The following is a 22,557-nucleotide window of genomic DNA, read 5'->3' as shown; positions in this document are numbered from 1 at the left end:
CTTTGAACGCTTCGGTCGCACTTGACAATTAAAAACGCAAATTTTTGCCATTGCCTTAATTTAAATAAATTAAATTTTATGACACTCGCAAGCTGCAAGTGCAGTTTGCAGTCTTAATTGGCTTCATGTCGGCCGACACGAGATGAGAACGAACCAAAAAAATATAAAGAAAAACCCAACCCCAATCAAGGGGGTTTTCTCTGTGTGAGAATCCCTTAATCGCACTCGGTTGACAGGCAAAGAAAAAAACACCCACCAAAGGCAATTTGCATGGAAGAACTGACGTTACAAGGAAATACAATTAACATTGGGTTTAATGTGCATTTAATGAGAAATATAAAACAAAAAGAATATTACGTTACGTTGGGATTGCGTGTGAGCTTCTCTTTCCCTCATTGTAAGATTGCAATTTGCTGATTTTAGCCCGATTTTATGTCTTTGCATGGTCGGTGTCTATTTCTAATGTGAGGCGGTAGCAAATGATATTTACTAATTAGTTATATGTATTATAATTCTTTCATTGCAAGCCACTGACCATGGCCAAAACGTGCATTTCTTTGTGTGTCTCTGTAGATTATCGCAATCATAAAATGTATATTTGTTCGCAATGATGATGTTTTCTATTAACGCGTTCCGGAATGAGCCTCAGGGGATTGGCTTTTACATTGTTATTTAATAAGATTTTGATAGTTCTTGGCATAATGCACTGGACTTGATTTGTTAAAGGACAGTGGGACTAAGTCATTGGGTTTTTATAATGATGCTGAGAGTAGTTTAACATTAATATAATAAAGAGATAAATCATTTTTAAACTCCTCAAATGCTGATTTTTAGATGATTAACAAATATCAGATATAATTTCTGGGTTTTTTGACATATTATAATCCTAAAATTGGGAGAAAATTCCACCAATTGAACCAAGAAACTTAGAGACTACTTAAATTTTTAATGATATATCTTTAATTTAATTTTGTGCCCAATTTTCCCTTTCTTCGCCACACTGTTCCTGTTCAAAAGAACTCCTCAAAGAGCCATGAAATCATGTTGCATTATATTTGTGCAACCTGTAATGAAGTAGGTGTTGTTGCCACAGACCGACATTAACATACCCAGCCAAGAGAGTCGAAATGGAGGCAGACGGATCTCGGACTCCCTCCAAGATCTCTTATCCCGAAGCTCCCCATTTCCCTGGGCAATCACAAGCCGAGCATCAGAGACATTCTATGGCCACGAGAGAGAAGAGAGATATAGAGCTTTAATGAGCCCCGAGGACCGTAAATTAAATTCAGAAATAATATAATCTTGGACGCCTATGCCACCGCCCCCTCTGTTGCAATTGCATGATCACATGCAAAGTGCCGGGAAGTTGGCTTAAATATTTACCCCCTCGGACGAGGGCTGGGACTCGGCGCCACTTTTGCGCTTCGCAAGCCACAGACACTTCGTTATAAAACAATTTAATTTCAAAAAGCAAGCACCAGAAGCTAAAGAAGGCTAAGACCAAATTGCGCCAAGTATTTACAAAACTAATTCTTAATTAATGACCACATCAAGGAACGGGAAGTGGCGGTTAACTTGCATGCTCGACCTTTTCATATAATTTACAAATTGGCCCGCCGTCCCTTTTTTTGCATTTTCCAAATGCTAATTAAGCTTCTTTGTTTCACATTTTTCATATATATATGTTGTTTGTCGAAGGCAAATTAAAGTTGCATAATTTGTTGTTCTTTCCACACTACACAATTGGTAAAGAACACCTGCACCGTAGAGTTTTGGCATTCGATTGGTATTTCTTGGTGCTTTTGTGGTCTGCGCTTGCATTCATTAAGTACACGCAAATGCAATAATTCCAAGTTCTTTGTATGATTTTAAGGTCAGTATTGGTAAATAATGGGTTAGTTATTGATTGGATAGGGGTGAGATGGAAGTTATGACTCACACTTAGTGAGGTTATTGAAGCCGAACGGAAAGGATTTTCATTAAGTCAGTTTTCAGAGTGCATTGAAAATAGTAATTGAGTTTGCATAATTTACATTTAATGCTTATGGCTATTAATTTGTTATAACGAATCGTTTTAATTAAAGTCTTAGTGGGAATATTTTAATTTTAAAAGGTATTTGCAAGGGTAGAAATAAGGATATCAGCCTAAAAGTGACCAGAGAAGAACATATTCAGTGACAAAGAATGTATTATGTATATTTCAGTTATTTGCTGAGGCCTTTTAATGCTTAAATTCTTATATTAAATAGGTATAATGGCAACACTTGTTCTGTAATCTGATTTTCCCCATTGGACAAGTGACTTTCTGAATAAATCGAAACTTCAAGTGAATCATAATACTAGGTAATTGTTAACTCGTTTAGTGGCATTCCCCATCACCTCTTCCCCCCTGATAATTCCCAGTAACAAATACTGGACTGAAGGCCTCCTTTGTAAGTAAAGTAAAAAAAATAGTTAACAACAGTATAAATCTATATATGCAGCAATGAAATAAAATGTCTAACTAAAAGTATGTGGCAGAGAGGCAAGTTCCTCGATGCATATTCATAAGCTCCGTGCTTCGCCGGCCTCCCGCTTTTCCCCTCCCTTACTCGATTTTCCGGGGCGGGAAATGCCAACTGTGTGCTGAACTGATAAATTAAGCAATTCCAACTAAAATGCAATGCATTGCAAATTTTTTCTCTTTACTTTTTACTAGAAAGTTGGCGAAGAGTCGGTTGAAATTTATGCCTCATTCAGGTTTGTTTTTTTGATGTCTTTGATGCCACTGCATGACAAGGAGATTTTCTTTCAGGTGTTAAGCTCATCATATCGGTGATTTAAATGGAAAATATAAAAGAGAAGAGTAGAAAAGAAGAAGGAGTGCCTCCTAGACGACCCGTCACCTTAAAGCTATAATTCCCTGGCACCATCTTCAGTAATTAAATGTGCTTTAATTTGTATAAATTCAGTTGATTTCGAAGCACGTAGAACTTTGGCCGCTCTCTTTCTCTCCCTCTGGGATAATGAATATTCCGCGAATATTCCAAGCTTAGAAAGTCGCCTGGGAAATGCCAATTGGGGGTCTCGATCTCAGACTCAAGCTCGTGGTTCGCACTTGCCCGTAGGGGCCAAAAAGATTTATCGCAATCCATCTCCAACAATGTTTGCTGTACACTCTAATGGGGTTTACGAGCTCCAATTTTCTCATATGCAAATTTTACACTTTTCACGTGGCAGGAGGAAGGAAATGAAAATGTGAATGAGCATAAAGATTTCCCTGTTGCTTGGGGGGTGGAGTTGCAGAATTCCTGTGAAATCGTCGCCGCTTGTCTCGTAATTACTGGCAATTTTCCATGAATTTATTAAAATTAAAAGCAAAGAAGACAAAAGCCCAGGCTTCGCTCGGTTTAAGTATTGCCCAGAGGGCTAACATCTCATGCCCAACCAACAACACCAAAGCCCCCAGAGCTTCCATATATATTCCCATTCCATTTGATTCCATCTGACTACAAACAAACAGACCATAAATAGTATAAATTTCCACATGACACGCGATGATTATGCGCTTTCCATGCAAACAAGTGTCTGCGGAATGGAGGAGGCACGGTTTCTAGTACCAGGGAGGTCGATGGGAGGGCATCTGCATCTGCTTTCAACATCATTTGCGTATGTGTCGAGCCTCTGCCCTGCTAATGAATACAGTGAGCACTCCTCTATGAAGAATTTTGGAAGAAATTCATTTTCCATCATTCCAATTTTGTGGGCCATATAAAGAAAGCTTGTGGTTTTTCAATGTAGCTTTTTTAGAACGAATTTACTTACAAATAAATGATTTACAATTATATATCCTATTTTGTTTAAAATAAATTTTGTGGAAATTTTGATGGGAATTTGTTATTATGCGTAATTCTACCATAAATTGTATTAGTTGATTTGATCGTAGTAATCTCTGGCTATTAATTGTTTTGCCTTTGGATTTGTATAAGATGAATATAATTACAAAGTTGTTTAAATAAAAATATATTTCAAATTGATTTTAAAGTATATTGCATTGCATTGTATACTAAATTATATATACAAAATCTTCAAATTCAAACTGTCTTAATCCTGTCTTAAATCTTACTATAATGTTAGTCAGGAGCTTGTAATTTGTGAAGGAGTAATTTCCGACAGCAATTAATGCGTTTTTGGCTGAGTTATGATATTTTTAATATTTAATTTCTGGAAAAAATGTAATTTAATATATTGACTTAAAAAATTGTATTATAATTTAAGTGAGAAGCTTGTAAAACTGTGAAGGAGTTATTTCCGATCCTATAAATCATATACATTCCTGAGCAGCATCATCAGCTGAGTCGACATAGCTAGATATGTCCGGTTGAAAAAAATTTTCGAAATTTTTTTTTCAAAAAAAAAATAAAACATTGTTTACATGGTGAAAAATTGGGAAAAATTTAAACTTTTAAAATTTTAAAACTTGGTATGTAGATTTTTTAACGCTCTAAAAACTAGCACAAAACAGCTATCTAAATTAAAATTAAGTCACTTTTGCCTTAGTTATTATAATTAAAAAACTTTGATTTACCCACAGAATTAGCATATTAAAATATAGATATTTTTACATATTTTAGGTTTTCTTTAAGGTTTACGAATACCAAAAAGGCAATAACTGCTAAAAGTAATATATATACCTTATCGACTGAATACTATAGAATTCCCATCATTTTTTCAAATGCTTGAATTTATTGTTATTTCTCTATAATTAAATACAAAGTTCTTACCTTGTTCTATATACCTTTTTAGCGACTTTTCACTGTAGCAACTCACAGCGCTAGTGAACAAATTTTTAATTGCTCAAAGCTGGAGCGACAATGACAGCAAATGACTTTGCCCCGACCGTCCCTCGAAATCGCAGTGAATTCATTTTGTTGGGGCGGCTTCCCATTGATAGTATATATGCTCTAGAAGTGACCCAGGTTCGGCCCCCTGGAAGTGCGGTTTCATGATCGTTGGCCTCATCTGCATGTTGATATCTTGGTCATGAGATCGAATCGGTCCAGTTGTGTCGTTCTGCGGGTGTCTGGTTCTTATTAGCTCTGCACGCGCTTCCGCGCTCACTTGAATTCCATGAATTAATTTCAGTTTTGCATGTTGTTATTTATTAAAATTTTACTTTAACTCAGACACTTGCGATTCTTGGTTTTATTCCCTTTTAAATGAGCCGCAGAAATACAGAAAATTCCTTCTGCCTCTCGTGATTGATATCTTTGAGATACATCCACAAAGTAAGAAAAAATTCGCAATTATTTTGTATGATAATTATTTTTATTTCATTGTGTTTTTTTGCTGGCTCCTCTGGCCCTCTCTTTGTAGTTATACATTTAAAAATTCTAGTGGGTTTTTCACATTTTACAATTATATAAATGGTTTTTGGGTTTCATTTTTCATAAATTCAATTTGTTTTTTTACACATAAATACGCTGAATTAAGTTTAAATTAATGTTTTCTTGTTTACTTGTTTTGTTAGTTTACTTGCCCATAACATACAAACATACAACTAGGTTCTTATTTTTGCTTTCTTTTCTTGTTTTTTCTTTAATTAAAATTAAAATCATTCAAATTGATTATCACAGTATTCACGCGAAAAATAAATATGCTTAGATACTAAACTACTTCTTTTTGTTTTTTAGTTTTTTTTGTGTTAAATTATTCGCTAGGAATTCATTAGGTTTGACTTTGAAAATTGTGCAGAGACTGTACTTAAATATTAATAATACACATACGCTATGTAGTACGGATCCATAAGGAAATGGAATTTATAAGCCTATCAAAGGCTATACAAGCACCATTTCCTTAAAGGATTACAAAATACAGGTGATCAAGTGAACACTTGATAAATGTTGACTTGATTAGCTATATTTTGGTTAAAGTTTATATTACAATTATACGTTACAATAAATACCATTAATAGTTAACATAAGCAAACCCCAATTTTCTTCTGTGTGAATTGTCTTTTTTTAGGATTTGATACCTAATTTAAGGACAGAATTAAGCTAGTATTTGATGTGTTTGCGTCTTTGAACCTACAAGGAAATAAGCAAAGAAAGAAATTAATTAGTAAGAGTTTCAATATATTAAGAAGCATATTTATTAAGATTTTAGTAAAATAAATTAAAGGGAATAGGAAATAATTCAGGTGAAATCAATAATATAAATCAAAGGCTTAGTTTATTAAGTTTTTAAAAGCGTGGAAAAAAGGTTTCGTAATAAATGAAAAATAATAATTACCTGCACATAGTGTTGCTTAGCATTCTCTCTCTGATTCCTCCTCTGCACATTGCACTGTCTTTGTCCCTAAAATGTGGTGACCTCCACTTCACTCTTAGTGCATCATGTAGGACGACTCCTCGTCATCGGCTCCCGTTGGACTGTCCAGGGAGGGATTAATGCGCTTCTCCTTCTGACGGCGATTACAGAACCACACACGCACCACCTCCTTCTCCATACCCAGACGATCCGCCAGTTGGCTGATCTCCTCGGAGGTGGGTTTCTGATTGGCCATAAAAGCCTTCTCAAGGGCACCACGTATGGTGGTCTCAATGGAGGTACGCTTCTTGCGCCGGCGACCAATAATCTCGGGCGTACTCACGGTGGCCTGGAGGGCAGCGGGATCGAAGACACCTCCGGTGGCTTGGATGGTGCGATCGGCATCGTCTAGCCACTTCTGAAGCAGCGGCTTCAGTTTGCACATATTCTTGAAGCTCAGATTGAGGGCCTCAAAGCGTGAAATGGTGGTCTGCGAGAAATCATTGCCATAGAGTTTACCCATGGCCAATCCAACATCACCCTGGGTGAATCCCAGCTTGATTCTACGCTGCTTGAAGGTCTTGGCAAACTGTTCCAGTTCCTCCAGATCGGTGGTCTCTTCCGGCGAGGGTTCACCCGCCGCTCGGGCAGCCGCTGCACTGGCCACTGTCTTGGGCTGCGGGGTGCTGGGTGTATTTTGCATTTGGGTGCCACTGGTGGGAGTACTGGGTGTCAGCATGCCACTCAATTTGAGGCTGGCTGCCGAACTGGGCGGTGTGATCTGGAGGGGATGATGGTGTCCCATCTGGTGGGGTGAACTGGCGGGACTACGGATTGCAATGGGACTACGCAATGCGGAGTGTGGAGTGGAGCTGCGGGGTTGCTGGAGCTGCTGCTGTTGCTGCCCCATCTTGTGGTGTTGATTCAGCTGCAGTGGCTCCTCCTGCTGACGCTGTTGCTGCTTCTGCAGAGCCTGCAACTGCTGGGAGGCTTGACTCAAGGCCTGGAGCTGACTTTGCATTAGGAACTGGGCGGCGGCCACCTGAGCGGTTAGTGCGGGATCATCCTGGGACAAACCCAGTGATCCACTCCTCAAGAGCTCCATGTAGCTATTAAACTGCTGGGTCAGAGCCAGTTGGCGCTGCTGCAGCAATTGCTGGAACTGGGCAAAGTCCTGTGGCGATAGGGAACCCGTCAGCAGGGGATTGTTTAGACCAAGACCAGCGGCCGCTAGTTGAGCCTGTGGCGAGGACATGCCCGGTAGGGCTAAAAGTGGGGAAATACCACCACCAGAAGCCATCGAAGTGGCCACGGCGGCAGCGGCTGCTGCTGCGGCAGCTGCCATTGAAGTTGGGGGAGTGGCACCACCTCCCAATCCTGTTGCTGCTCCTCCTCCCCCAATCGTGGACGGTGGCAGAACTGGCGAGATCATGGGCGCCACTGGTGAGGGCACTGATATAACCGCTGGCACCGGTGAGGAGGCATTAACCGATTTCACCGAATTCGCTGGCGACTGTGTGCTGTGACGGCTATTGTCGCTGGTCAAGTTCAAAGCACCACCATTGGCATCCTCATAGTCATCCTCCTGCTTGTACTGATGGTGGTTCAGGTGGTTCAGGTGGTGCGCTGTATGATGATGATGGTGGTGGGCCGGATGTGGTTGCATCAGCAGCTGGCGCTTGGCCTGCTGGTGGGTCAGGGACAAGGCAGGACTCAGGGGGGAACGGCAGCGATCGCTTGAAGTGCCCACACTTGAGTTATTGTCATCACAATCGGAAGCTGCAAGGAAATAAAGAAAATCGGGAACGTAAGGGTTAGGAAAATTTAAAGGAAAATACAATTTTATTTAAGAAATTCATCAGGAAAGGTTCCGGGAGTTACCTCCTTAAAATCTCTTGACATATTGTATTTAAAAAGTGTTTTGATACAAAAATAAAATGTTTCATTTGTCACAAATTCATTCAGCCATTAATCAAAACCTTCTCTAAATATTTCCTCCTTTCACAAGTCTTTTTCCCAATCAAACCTAGAAAGGAGGCGTAACCAACTGACCCAAAACCCATGGAAAATGTATATTTTTCCATCCGTTCAAACTATGCAAAAATGAGTCACTCTTTGGGGACCAATGCGAGTGTCCTTTTGCATAAATTTAGCATAGGCCACACGAGCGCGTTTTGTATAATTTTTGTTCAATTTCATAGTCCGTTGGGTTTCAGGTTTTGAGTGAAAGAAAGCCTTTCACGTGACCACGACCACCCATCGCAGTGGGTTTATATTATGCGAAAAAGAAAGAGAAAAACCCAGTCGTCAGTGGCAGGCACTTTTCACCCCATAGTTTACATAGTTCCACCTTGACATCAAATGGAATTCTCATGTTTTCTTTTCATTTTGGCTGACGCTTTTAGCTGCTTTTAAGTGGCATTTTAGCATTTCAAATGCCTTGGCCAAAGAGATTTGTATAAATTTGCTATTTGTATGCATTTTATTTATACAGCATAGAGAGAAAGGGTAGCCTCGACTCCTGGCCAATTGATTTGCAATAATATTTAAATACTCAAGGCACAAGTTCATTTTCTAAGCTTAAGCTAGAGGAAAGCAGCAAACTTCCTCCCTCATAAATGGCAATCAAATGGAGTTGAACCCTTTGAAGTGGTCTGAATCCCAATCTCCTCTAGATCCCATTCTCAGACCCAACCCCAACCAATTTCCACATCCTGTCCAATGCAGGCAATTTTTGCATATGTTTGCCTTGGCTACTTTATGACTTGTGCTCGCCTCCTGATGCTACGGCAGCTACGTGAATTTGATGACTTATTCGCCCAAGTGGACGAAGACCCATCGGTTGGATGGCTGGAGGATGGACCGACCACATGGTCATCCTTTTTACATATGCGACCCGAACCCGGGACAGGAGCGATTTTTTCGCTCCTTCTCGGACGGGCTACGTGCGTCCATTTGGTATTCAGATGATGTGCAAATTCGATTTGTATGTGTTGTGTGAATGGACCCAGTGGTGGGGTCTTTAGATGATAGAAAAGGGATTTTTCCGAGGTAAATTGAAGTTTCTAGAGGGGTTTATATTATAAAATTGAAGTTAATATAAAAATATATATTGGTTTTGTATCTAGTTTGAAAAAATCTTAGTTGAGAGATATTTTTTGTGAAGAGAATTTATTATAAATAATTGCCAAGGGAGTTTCTCTGGCTTATGTAAGGAGATATAGGATTCTATGGTAATAAATCCTTTATTAAAACTTGAAGTCTTTAAAAAATTTATAAAAATAAAGAAACCTTTAAAAGAAACCCCCCTTTTATCGCCGCCCCTGTTCCATTTAGCACAACCAATAAAAAAAGAAGCCAAATGGTCAGTTTGACTGCACATCGAGCTACCCCAAAAAGCGCTCCCACATACCGGGTCCGGGCATAACGGAATAATTTTTGCATAAAATATATGTAAATATATATATATATATGTTCATGTTCGTGAAAGAAATCACAGCCACTGTGTCCCACACACAACCACAGCCTCCCTCACAGATATTCGAATTCAAATCAAGCGAAATGCTGTCAATAATGTGGCACAAAAAAAAAAGAAAATAATAATAATAATAATAAAAAAAGGGAGCCAGAAAAGGTTGAAGTTTTGGTTTTTTTTTGTTCGGACCGTGACTAACGAAGTCCATGAAATTGTGAAAAGTGTGAATTGTAAATTGAACGCAGCCTCCTTGTATGAAACGAGTTATGAATAATAATCGAACATTGGTTTATGAATCCATCAAATATTTATAATGCAACCAAAAGAACTTTCTTACCCTTTTCCAGGCAACAATTAGGGAGGGAAACACAGCCAATTGTCACCTTAGAAACTACTTAAGAAGCCGTTAAGCCGAAAACACCCATTTAATAAGACATCAAAATCAACTTAAAGACATCTCTATTTCGCCTGCCCCTAAATCTCGGTTGACAAAAGTTGTGACAGGCCTCCATAGGCAAGAGGGGTGAGCCAGGAGTCGTCTCCATATAGGAAAATACACACATCAACCCTAACCCTAAACCAGATATATATATATTTTGTAGTGAATAAACATATATTCCCTAGCTCAGGGGACAGCGCGTGGCAAGGGTTGAAGTCGATACTCCCTTCGGTTTATTGTCTTTTTGTTGAACCAAAAACATGCGATGTGATTTAGTGAAACCGAGATGAAATCCGCTGCCCCCCAAAACAGGCAGATGTTTCAAACTAGAAATATGTATATACATATACCATATGAAGTGGACAAATCTCGTAAATCGTTTTCGGACAACAGCTGATGCTGATGGAAAATGGAAAAAGAAAATTCAAAACACTTACCATTCGATTGCAGTGGCGACGGCGAACGCGACAGGCGACTGATATCTGTAAGGAAAATAGAAAATAGAAGAACATTTTTAGACCAGTATAAATTGAGACCACTTAAAGTTAAACATATAAAATAAACACACGTCGCGAGCATAAAACCGGGTGGAAAAAGGAACAAAAACCCAAGCATTTTTCCAAGGAGCTCAGGTTTACGGATACAACACGAAATCGATATTGATATACATTTTAAGCCAAAAACTGACCAAATGGTCAGTCGTCAGACTCAGACATCGACACCGTTGCCTATAAAAGGATATTTTTATGGACATCGTCGAGGGATATAGTACGTATGCAGGAGTTCAAGGAACACCTGGTCCGCTACCAATTTGAATTTTTGAAAGAGTTTGGGAGCTGCAGACAACATTTGCTGCATTTTTATGTTTTGAAGAAATAGAATTTTCGTTTTCTTTAGTTCTGGCTAATTTACGATGCGACTGGACTTGAAATAATTCTTTAAAATGCATTGGAAATTGTATTCTTAATGGTAAAATATTTATTTCAAGGAATCTTAGTCTTGAAAAATATAAATTTGTATATTTAATAATACTGCTACGTAATTATTTTGGATTTCTTAGGCTTGTAATCTTAAGAAACTGTTTATTTTCAAGTATTAACTTATTGAATAATAGCAACCTTACTAATGAACTACCAAGCTTTATTCACTATCTATAAATGCTTTTCCTTTGGGAATAAAAAGTAAAATACATTTCTAAAATGTTTGAACCCTTGAGATACTTATATTCAATCTACTACACATTGCGTGTATCTCGTTCAATCCCTGAGATACTTTTGTTTAATCTTCTACACATTGCTTTTATCTAATCCTGATTCCTCTACCCTATCGCTACCTAAGATCCTTATCCCCTATGAATCAGTTTTGATATGTGTGGCATGAGTTTCTCTGCCTCTATTCGTCGCAATCTTCCCTCACTTCTGGCACACTTCTGCCACGCCTTTTGGCCGCTAATTAAGCAACAACAACTGCTGTTACCAACTCAAGTGGTTGCGGCATATGTGCGGATACAGTTTGGAATCCATAGCTCAGTGTTAGGTAAATGAAAATTTTACAAAAACTCGGCGTTTAAATGCCACATAAATTATATAACGAGAAAGGAGAAAGGAGAGTTGTTTTTGGAAAATTCAACACCCTCGCGCGTGTCCGGAACACGACCAAAAGTGAGCAGCATTTGGGGGTTCATTTTTCCCGAATTTTACAGTTTTTGGCCGAGAAAATTTGCAAAAACCACAGGCCAGTGGCCACCCCCAATTTATATGCGTCTGGGAAATAAATAAAATTTTAGAGAATCGCCCAGCGGGGGTGTCGGTTTATGAGGGTCTCACAAAGTATGGAGAATGTGGAATTTGGCCAGATATACATTTGGTTGTGTGGCGCACACAATTAGTCAATGACCTCGACTGTTGCCTGGCCGGGGGTGGCTAATACAACACCACACAAAATATATATATTTCTGTATATATATATATATGTACAAGCTATATCCTATAGACGGCGGTCATCACGTGCGCAGACCGAGACTGACTATCGATTGAGTCGTCGTCGTTGTCGGCGGCGGAAGCTGCGTGTCTTGAACTCTTGACCCCCTCGATTTCTGCCACTGCCACAGAGGAGAGGAGAGCCAAGGAGAGTCCCCCTCTCCGAAAGTAGCCGAAAAAAAAACATAAATAAATAAAATAAAATCAAGGAAAATAAAGGAAAATGATGGAGACTCAAAGGCAAGCCGAGTGCGTGCTCTTTGGCCTTTGTCTCTGCCTGTATATTCGTAGCAAAACAAAACTAGCAAAATCACAAAAAAAAAGAGAGAGAAAGAGCAGAGAAAGCTTCAAGTGCGGCGAAATGAAAGCTTGATTAGGGGAATTCAAGAGAGAGAGAGTTAGTAATTAAGGAGAGGCTCAGGATATATGAGAGAGTGCAGGATGAGTCTTTAATATTTAGATTAAGAAATGCAAGTCCCTAAATACCACTTTAATGTAATACATTTATATTAAAATTATAATCTTCTATCTGAACAGATTTTTCAATTATTTACTTTGTAAATTATACTTCAAAACAGTACTTACTAGGTACTTACTAGGATTCTATTTATTTAATTCCTTTCCCTACTTTAAAAGTGTTTATTAACTCCTTAACTCACTTGTAAAGTCTACTCAAAAATAAGTGTAACAAATGTAAATAAATTTCCTTGATTACCTTAGTTATGGCATTTAAAATAAATGCTAATTAAATATGCAACTAGCAAATGAAGACCTTTGCAAACAAATGGCCAATACATTGAACTGAATTGTACGTTTTAACTGATTTTTAAACCCCCTTATTGAAGTACTATTGACTTTTGGTTAATCACCTCGAATTGCATTACAAAACAATGTACGACTGCATTTTCTATCAGTTTCCGCTTTGCCAATTGTAAATCTTAATCGATTCTTCATTGGCTTTCCAAGAATTAGCCATAAAAAAGTATTGGGACACACGCCCTCTTTCCTGATCACCTTTTATAGCGCCGATAAGGGGCGAGGTAATAATTTTCTAAGGGGGGAACTCAGTATGAGCTCATATGGACAATGACTAAAAATAATGTTATTATTCAAGTTGAACAATGTTGTCGTCAATTGGCCCCCGGCTCTAATCGCTCAAATATATATTAATTTAAAACTGATTGCCAAACCGAACAAGTTTTCGTTTCATTTCGGGCCTTCGGTTTAATTTATTAAAATCACCAAAAATATGACGAAACTTGTTTACTCTGCAAAGTGGAGGTGGACTTCTTGGAATCTTAATAAATATTGTGCAGGTGTGCAAAATGTTACTTCGATTTTGGTTTCAGGTGATAAGCAAGCGATAAGCGATAAGCAAATCGCAGTGTACAAGGCAAACTCTTATATGAATATCATGAGACATATATTAGCTATCGTTCTATTAGTTTCTTAGATTAGGGGAATTACTTGCGTCACGTGCTCGAGTACTAGAAGGAAAATGAAGAGTACAGAAGTACGAAGAACTTTTTGTCTCTATGTCACCGTTTTTATCATCTTATTTGTATCTTATATCTAATTTAAATGTTTCCTTGTCACCTGCTTATCTACCTTAATTACTCACTCCAGATTCGTCAGAGTCTATTCTTTATTTTTGTTATTTTACATAATCAATCATCAGAACCCGCTCCAAAGTACATACCACTTGTGGTAAGAAACACTTGAGAGCTGTGGCTCATTGGAATTATTACGCATATTCCGTATTCCAAATGGGACAATTTTTTTTACAATATTTGTCATCGAAATGCGCTTTTTTATTGCCCCTAGCAAACGATAATTGATAAGGCAACAAATTAAATGTATTTGTTTACAATGGCCAAGCGGTTCCATTGAGTGCCCATCGCCACCAGTCTCAGTGCTCCTCGCACCCATTTACATGGTCATATTCAGGTATTGGCCAGGTTGTGCAAGAAATATGCGTCTTTAATAAATATTTTTATGGTCCCCGGCATTTGTTAGTTTTGTATGTAAGAGAACTAAATGTTGCCTGGCACCGTTTGGTTGGTGGGTCTTGAGACGGGACTTTAAGTGGGTCGACGGGAGTTAATATTTATGACGGAGACACCTGTGCCGGGGTATTTTCAATAAGCAGATTGCATTTTCTTTGTTCTTGGTATCGAGGTGTTTAGTTTTTTCGGCTTGGAGGCGCCAAGCACCTGACTCTCAGTCATGGTCATTTTCACGAGGTCTGGCTTAGTAATAGTGAAAGGCAGTCTTTTGGGGAAATTCGAAATTGAGTGCTTATTAGCCGGGTTCTTTTCTCAGAGGGAAATTTTATGAGCTCTGCACTTGGAATTTTCTTATTAGAAAGGCAAGTTGAAGTCTTATTGTATATCGGAAATCATATGTGTACATAGTTTACATTGAACAATTTAAGGACTTAGAAATGTATTGTTACTGATTTTGGCTTAAAATAAATGTGCAGAATTTGTTTCTGGAAAAATATATTAAAGAAGACATTTAAATGTTGTTTCAAGTATTTGTCTTATATCATTTTGATTGGAGAAAATATATAGTATAATATTAACTCTTTAAAATAGATAACCAACTATTATGTTAATGTTTTAATATTCATTTTTTGGTTAACCTAATCCTAATAATAATTATTTGTTATAGTTATGGAGCTTTTCCTTTAAATATCAAAACAACTTTTCATATATCAAGAATATAGATAATTATTTATGTGATTTTCTTTCGATTTACATAAAATATAATTTCCAAATTTAATTGGTGTCATAAGAACATTTTAGTTAAAGGTTTGTTATATCAGAATAATGTTATCTTAATTAGTTAATATAATGTTTAATGTAAACGGAGAAGAAGTTGTGTTGATGCAAAGATAAACATACAAAGCTCAAGTATCCAAACCTTTTCGAATATAAAATAGTTTTAACATTAAACAAATCCATTAGCAACCTAAGTAAACCTAATTTACCACTAAGAAATATTCTCATAAATATTTATTTTGTTTTGGTAATAAATCTCTTCAAAATATCTCAAGTTTAAGAACCATCTCTAAAACCTTTAAGTTTTTTAAAATCACAAATTAAAACTTACATCGATTCTGCATAATGTGAACGGCGGCCGCCTCGCGGGCGCTTGTGGGCGTTGATTTGAGCAGATCGCGCTTCAAGGAGTTGTTATTATCCTCGGGACTAGCGGTGTGCCAACGTAGCTCCGACATAACCATTTTCACAACTCAATAGTAATAGTGTTTTATGTGTGCGATATGTTATGGATACTTGAGCACTACTTGTAATCACTTTAGCACTTTTAAGTTCTTGGGTTCTTGGAGGTTTCTTTTTTTTTGCTGGGTTCTTAACTAATATATCTCTTTAGGTTTAGTTTTAGTTAAATTCTAATGTTTGATTGGTATTAAATATATTTGGAAAGCGCCGCTTTTGTTGTGGACGCGTTCGTGTCTCGTGTGAAACTGACAACAGAGAAGCGGCCGCAGCGGTCAGGATAGCTCTCTTTTTGGGAACGGAATCGGAACTAACGGATAATCGGCTGTAGGCCTGAATTTCTGTCCGCTGAATGATATGGTGATGATTGCTCTCTCTTTCGCTCTGGGCCCGCTCTTTTTGCTGTCTCGCTTTTACACGCTCTCTCTCTCCCGCAGTCACTTCCCCTCACACCCTCTGAGCCGGCTTTTGAGTTGGTTTTTTGAGTTGTACTATGCGTTTGCCACCCTAAAAGAGTCTTAGGGGTGGTTTTTTTCTTCGTTTTATAGACGTTTTTTTCCTTTTTTTTCGTCTTTGGTTCAGGGGAAAACATCCAACTAAAAAACCGCCTGCGTATACGTGATAAAAAACGCGACTTAACCGTTCGTTTGCTTGGGCTCCACAAGTTCAACTGGTTCCACTTCTGCGCGGCGACTGCAGTTGGAGTGGAATGTGGAAGCAGAGGCAGCGAGCGTTGCTCGGCTCTCTCTCGCTCTCGTGTTCGTATTTGAAGGCTTGTTAGAAATGGGTTCCACACGCACACGCACACACACACACATACACTTGAGCGCATACCAATTGGAGTGGAGTGTGAGGCTCTCTCAATTTGAGTGATTGTAGACCCCAACACACACGCACACATTTTATGCGCTTTAAAATTGTAGAGCCACAGCGTGAGTGTATGTGTGTGTGAGAGTGAGCGGTTGGGGGGCACTCGCCTGTGGTTCGCTCGTTTCGTTCGTGGGCTCCATTGTTGTGCCCGTGCGAGTGTGTGTGTGTTTGTGTGTGTGTGTGGGATGCGTGCGCTTGTTTGGGGTGTGGCTTAAAATTTAAATTTCGATTTCAAATGGCAATGTGTTTTTTATACGCTTGGGGATGTGTGTGTATGCATATTATTTTATGATTGGCGAGTCAAAAATGGGCACCTCTGGGTGTGTGCCGGTGTGCTGGTGTGTGTGTGTGTGAGCTATGTAAAATTTATTTTAAAGCTGCGTCGACGTCGACTGTAGCAGAATAGGGAGCCCCCCTTGAGCAGCAGCACCACCACCCCCTCCCTTCTCCTGTTTCTGCAGCATTGTCGTCTTCTGATTTTGCTCTTTGTTCTGGCTGCCCTCTTATATTCTCTCTCTCTTTCCCCCTCTGTCGCTCCTTTTCGCATTTTATTTGCCATTCATGTATGCACACATGTGCGGAGCCCCTCATCCCTCCCACCTGCTCCTGCCTTGAGACTGGGGGGCGGGAGTCTTGCCTTTTTTGTTTTTGCCACCCACTTGGCAGTGTTTTCATTGCGCCTTCTTTTGGTTTTGTTTCTTTTCGTCTTTGGCAGATTTTCTTTTCTTCTTATTTTATTTCTTTCTTTTATGATTTGTTTTTGATTTATTTTGTGTTTATTTATGGCAAAAGAAGCGACATTTATGATGACAAAGATTGAAGAATTGTTTAATAAATAAAAAAAAAGTAATGTTAAGAATCTTTAAAAAAAAAATAATAGTAAAAAGTTGTTACCTTTTGAATAATAATAAACACCACTTTCAGTATTTTTTCTTATATTTTAAATATACTTTTTTAAATACTATAAAAAAAATTAATTTAAACATGGATTTATTATTTATTTTTCCAACCTATTTCCCTTCTCCAATCTATTTTCATCCCCTATCCCTCTCAGCTCTACTTCTCTGAATCTCCTTTTTTATGCATATTAAAAACAAATGTCTATTTTTATATTCCCAAGAACTGCCAAGACAAACGAATTATAATGAAAAAGTCAAATTTTCAAGGTGAGGGCAACAGAATCACTTCTTCCATAAGAAACTATATAAAAAACTAGCCCAACTACCTGACCAATGCACAATGTACGCATATATATATATTTTTTATATGCACATCTCTTTGTTATGAACGAAAATCATAAAAAATTGTTACAAAGTCGTAAAAAGTCAAAAATTACAAACAGGTAAGAACAGGAGAAGAAAAAACAAGAGGAACTGCGTCCTGACAAGCGTTTAACGCTTTCCATCAATGATAGCCACCTAGGGTTCAGGTTCCCTTCAGTTACGGCAATCTGAAGGATTTCGCGCTCCTTGCCATCTTTTTTTACGATGCCTTTTGGCCCTGTAAACTGGCTCGATTTCCACGTAAATAATAAAAAAAAAAAAAATAAGGAACATTCGATACGTTTTTGTATCTCAGGATGCCGCGAGTCAGTCAAGTTGGCCATCATCCTGGGTCTACACACATGTTAATTAGCCCAAAAGGTATTGGACCACTTCGACTACTGGTCATCCGCTCTCTCTCACGTTCGCAAGGAGCTGTTAAAAAAAGGGACTCCAGGATGCTCTGCAAATTTAGAGGGTATGTAAGGCATGAAGGCAATGAAGGAATCAAGGGAAGTTGTACAATAGTAATTAAAATAAAAGAACCAAATTCAAACAATTTTTATTTAAAATAAAAATTATTACGTGAAATATAATATGATTAAATATGTCTTAAAAAATATACAAGTTGATACAAAAATATTTTCAGACTTTTTTTTGCAATTCTCTCTATGATATTTAGACTTCCAGAAGACCCTTAAAATGGCTAACCAACAAAACAATTCCCAGCTCCCCAAACTTTTACCATTTTAAAGGGTATAACCCATTCGATTTATCTTCTCCCAACCCATATTGACTTTGCTGACCGTTTGACTTTTTTATTTGCGTGAACGCGAACACACAGCGTCTTTTTGAGGCCTACTGTGCGTGTCCATAAAAAATATATCCAAAACTATTTGTCGGCTCTCTTTTTTCCGGCCCAAACTTTTCCCTACCTCTTTCGCACTTCGTCCTTGCTGAGAATGTCGTAAAAGAAAATTCGTTGCCGAGAATTACTTAAGTCAATGTAGGCAAAAGATCATAAAATAAAGGCCAAGCGAGTGCAGAAGAGTTGAAACCTGGCAAACAACATTTTTATTGGGGCAGCCGGAAAATATTAAAAAAAAGAGAGAAAAATAGGAAAGGAAAGGGAATTTGGAGAGTACTTGGTAAATTGTTTGAGAAAATAATGAAAAGTGAAATGTCTAATGAAGTCGTAAAGTTTTTGGGTCCTACAAACATGTTGGCATGTGTTTGTTCCTTTAACTGAGATCTCTCTGCCTTTTTTGGGGTTTGTTCTTGTGGGTTTTCTGATTTTACAGATTTTAGTGCATTGATTAATGAGAAAAGGAAACTGAATTTGGGGTAAAAGAAAGTTTATACTCTTCATGGACTAGAACATTTAATGAGATTAGTTTGGGTGAATAATATTATATAAAAGATATATTTATTCACTTAAAGGGTATTATAATTTTAGTCAGAAGCTTGAAAAGAAGTGAAGGAGTCATTTCCGACCCTATAAATCATATATATTCTTGATCAGCAAAAACAGCCGAGTCATTTTAGACATATTTTAAAGAAAAATAAATTTTCAAAATTTTATTTCAAATTTTTAAGGGATTAAAATCGTTAAAATTTTGAAACAAAAATTAATTTTTTAAATTTTTAAATAAAGTTTGCAGATTTATTAACCTAATAAAAACTAACATGGGAATGCTTTCCGAATTGAATTTGATTCATTTTTGGCTTAGTTCTGATATTTTTAAATTCGATTTTTTGAAAAAATTGTCATATGAAACTATTAATAAATATTGAAGCTTAGTGTTGATAAAATTCCGATATTATCATATAATTTACTTCCCAAAGTTAGTTTCCTTTCTTGTTTGATATAACTTTAATTTACAGATTATTGTTTACTGAATTAAAATGATTCGTTTTATATATCTAAGTAAATAATTTCCGAAATTTGTACAATATTTTCTTCACAATTTTGGAAAAGTCATCCTCCCCTTCACACCCTTTCAAAATCTGAAAAATACAGCATTAAGAACCCACCCTCTCTTGCTGTGTTTGGCCTTAATTAATTTTGTCCCTCATTCTTATCAACAGCTTAGCATCTCTTAAAATCCGCTCACAAATTCGCTTGAAATTATAGGAAAATTTCGACTCGAATAAATTGGAGATGGACCAAGGGTAGTTCCGGAAAGCTGCTCCTGCTGCAGCTTGTCCTTGGGCCCAGAATTATTCATGATCCTTTGGCATCGTCTTTCCCCTCTGGTTTTTTACATATCTCCGATGGCAACTTCAATTCAGACTTTGCCTTTGTTTTGGGTAACATGATGAAGCACCGGAATCATCATCATCGATGTTGAGGATGACATTCAATGACATTCCCTGATTCTTATTTATGTCCTTACAGAAATCCTTGGGTTGTTTTTTTGGGTAGAAAAGAACAGAAATCAATTGCGTTGTCTGGCTACCTCGATAAGGAAATATTCCTTAAAAAACATGCGAGGCTAAACAATGGAATTGGGAAAGAAAAAACGCTCTACGCTACGGTATTTTGCTGGCATTTGACACCCCAAAATGTAAGGACACACAACGGCAGGACACACTCAGGTAGTGAGCGTCCTGAGATATGCATATGCTGAATATGAGGCGTATACCTACCCCCAACTGCAGTTTTTTTCCGCTTTTTTATGCAATTTTTAGCATGAAAATTTGTTTTTCCTAGGGGTTGTTGTTAGGGAACTTTCTCTGGGTTTGATATATATTTTTTTGGGAGTTTTATAGCGAGTTTCCTTAATTGCGTTCTTTCTTTTCCTTAGTATTTTTGGGCATACCTAGATCTCCGATTGTGGTTCTTAACGGTTTTTGATTTATTTTTCGCATTTTCCTGAAAAAATAAAGGTATAGGTACAGAGAAGTAGTTTTTTTGAGACTTCTTTAGCGGATGTTTCCCACGAGTTTTAAGGAAAAAATTGAAATCTTTTTACATGCCAGGAGCTGTGATTGCAGCCGAGGACAGTTGCCTAATGAAGTGTGTGTTTAGGGTAATTGGTAAGGATGGAAGAAGGGCCTGAGGAATATTCAAAGATAAATATTTTAAATGCGGGACTTGGGATCCTTTGATAGGAAAATGGATTAACGATCTTTGAGGCGGCTTGGACACTGTCTTCTATAATATTTCATTTATAAATGAGTAGAAATTATAAATATAATACAGATTTATTCTTAAAGGTTCAGCAGCTCTTTACATTTAATATTCCTTTAAGAATTAATTATTTAATCTTTCCATATGTATTCCCCCCTTACTTTCTTGAAATGTTCTCTTTAACTTTAATTTCCATGGTGTGTCCTTTATTTATTTTTGTTGTACTCACCACTTGGGTCCTGCAATTTCAGACACTGCTCTAAATCTCGCACATCCTTGCCGGCGTTGTTCAAGTGCCCATAGAGCGCAACTGCTGCTCCGGTCAGTCCGAGGTCCTTTTCCTCTCGCTCATCATCATCCTGCTGCAGGTCCAGATCCTGGTTCCTTGCCTCCTCCAGCTCCTCCGCCCCATCCTCTGGCCTCTCCTGCTTCAGCTGCAGAGGCGACGAAGCATTGTTGCTGGCAATCTGAGCTGGATGCAGCCGTTGTTCGGCTCCTTTATCCTTTGGCTGCTCGACATATTCATCACACGATTGCAACTTCAATTCGAGCGTTAGCTTCTTGTCTCCTGTCCCAGCATCCTGCTGGATGGGGGAATGGCAGGATAGCGGCGTACAGGAGGATGACTTGGTGGAGGAGGAGGAACCAGAAGCGGAGGCAAAGGATGCGAAGGATGCCAGGGAGATGCTGTGATTTGCGCTGACATCGCGCATATTTGTGTCAACAGCAGTCAAAGTTCCGACTTTGTTCTCCCCGGGGCTCGTTAGGATGCCTTCATCCACAGTCGGTGGATTTGGTTCGAATTTAAAGTCACCAACTGCAAGATAGAACAAGGATAATTGATGACGTTTATGTTATTGACTTGGAAAGTAAATTGTGTTAAAAGTAAACTTTGTTAGAAAATTAAAGGAAAATTTCTGCAACTAACGTTCTATGATTCTTACACCATTTTGTAGGCCTTGTTATATATTCAAATCTCCAATCCAAGAACCAATCACAAAACACAAATCGCTATCTCTCAAAGGGTTGACTGCCGGCTATTTACATAAGCCTTTCGTTATGGAATCACAGCAACCCTTTTTTTATGCAACTCCTCCCAACCCCCTGTGCCATTTGAATAAGCTTCACTCTCTCTGGTGGGCCATAAAAAAGGGGTTGATTTACATAAAAAACGGGCTGGCAAAGAGTCATGCCTTCATTTTAATATTTGCCCCTAGGGGATGACGACCCAATACGCACACTCCTGGAAATATGCTGATACCGTCATATTTTCCTGGAATGGGGGGAAAACCAGGCAGTCGTGGGGGGGGGACTCTTAAAAAAGCAACCAACCGGGCACATTTCATTGGCTGAAGTGCCTTTGCACGGCATGAGGGCCCAGAAAAAAGTAAAGAACAGAGAACGGGGAAAAAATGAAAAATATTTTCACGGCAAGGCGTTGAAATGTCGCCGGGTAACTGATGCTTGAAATAACGGCAGGACATCACCATTCTGTCCTTATTTCAGCTCCTGTTGCTGGGTAATTTCTCTGAGCTAAGGAATGCCACTAAAAATGAGTCACATGGATGAATTTGAAGTGTGAAAGTTTCGAGAGGGGTGAAGAAATTAAGGGGAGGAAAGAGATTTGAGGAATTTAGAAGAGTTTAAGGACTACATTTATAAAGTTTCAGTACATTTAAATGCTAGATTACCTCCAAATCCTTTAAAATGACCACAAGAAAATGCCTAACTAATTTCCAATCTTCTTAAACAAGAGAGAAAGCAAAGATTCCGTTTAAAAGCATATCATTCTTATCCTTTTGCAATCTAACAACATTTCCAGGACATTTTTTGTCATCCAGTTCTTATCGCAAAGTATTTAGAGGCTGT

At 38.2% G+C, this 22,557-nt stretch overlaps 1 protein-coding gene across 2 annotated transcripts in view; it reads right to left on the bottom strand.

The window, feature by feature from the left end:
- Positions 1 to 5,288: 5,288 nt before the first annotated feature.
- nub (nubbin) overlaps positions 5,289 to 22,557 on the bottom strand; it is a 46,977-nt gene continuing 29,708 nt past the window's right edge. The window contains exons 3-6 of one of the 2 annotated variants that reach the window (XM_020952256.2): positions 20,918 to 21,505; positions 10,640 to 10,684; positions 6,271 to 8,067; positions 5,289 to 6,065 (exon numbers count right to left, since the gene is read on the bottom strand). In XM_020952256.2, the coding sequence (XP_020807915.2) occupies positions 6,365 to 8,067; positions 10,640 to 10,684; positions 20,918 to 21,505 (2,336 nt within the window). In that variant the 3' untranslated portion in view covers positions 5,289 to 6,065; positions 6,271 to 6,364. Of the gene's footprint in view, positions 6,066 to 6,270; positions 8,068 to 10,639; positions 10,685 to 15,295; positions 16,116 to 20,917; positions 21,506 to 22,557 lie in introns of those variants that run through there. The other variant, XM_020952257.2, reaches the window with a different exon arrangement.

This window comes from Drosophila serrata, unplaced genomic scaffold (genome assembly GCF_035046125.1).
Source record: "Drosophila serrata isolate PLE 108 unplaced genomic scaffold, ASM3504612v1 contig_275, whole genome shotgun sequence".
NCBI classification, from domain to species: Eukaryota; Metazoa; Arthropoda; class Insecta; order Diptera; family Drosophilidae; genus Drosophila; species Drosophila serrata.
Note: the sequence above shows the minus strand (reverse complement) of the source record. Positions and strands in the feature narration are given on the sequence as shown.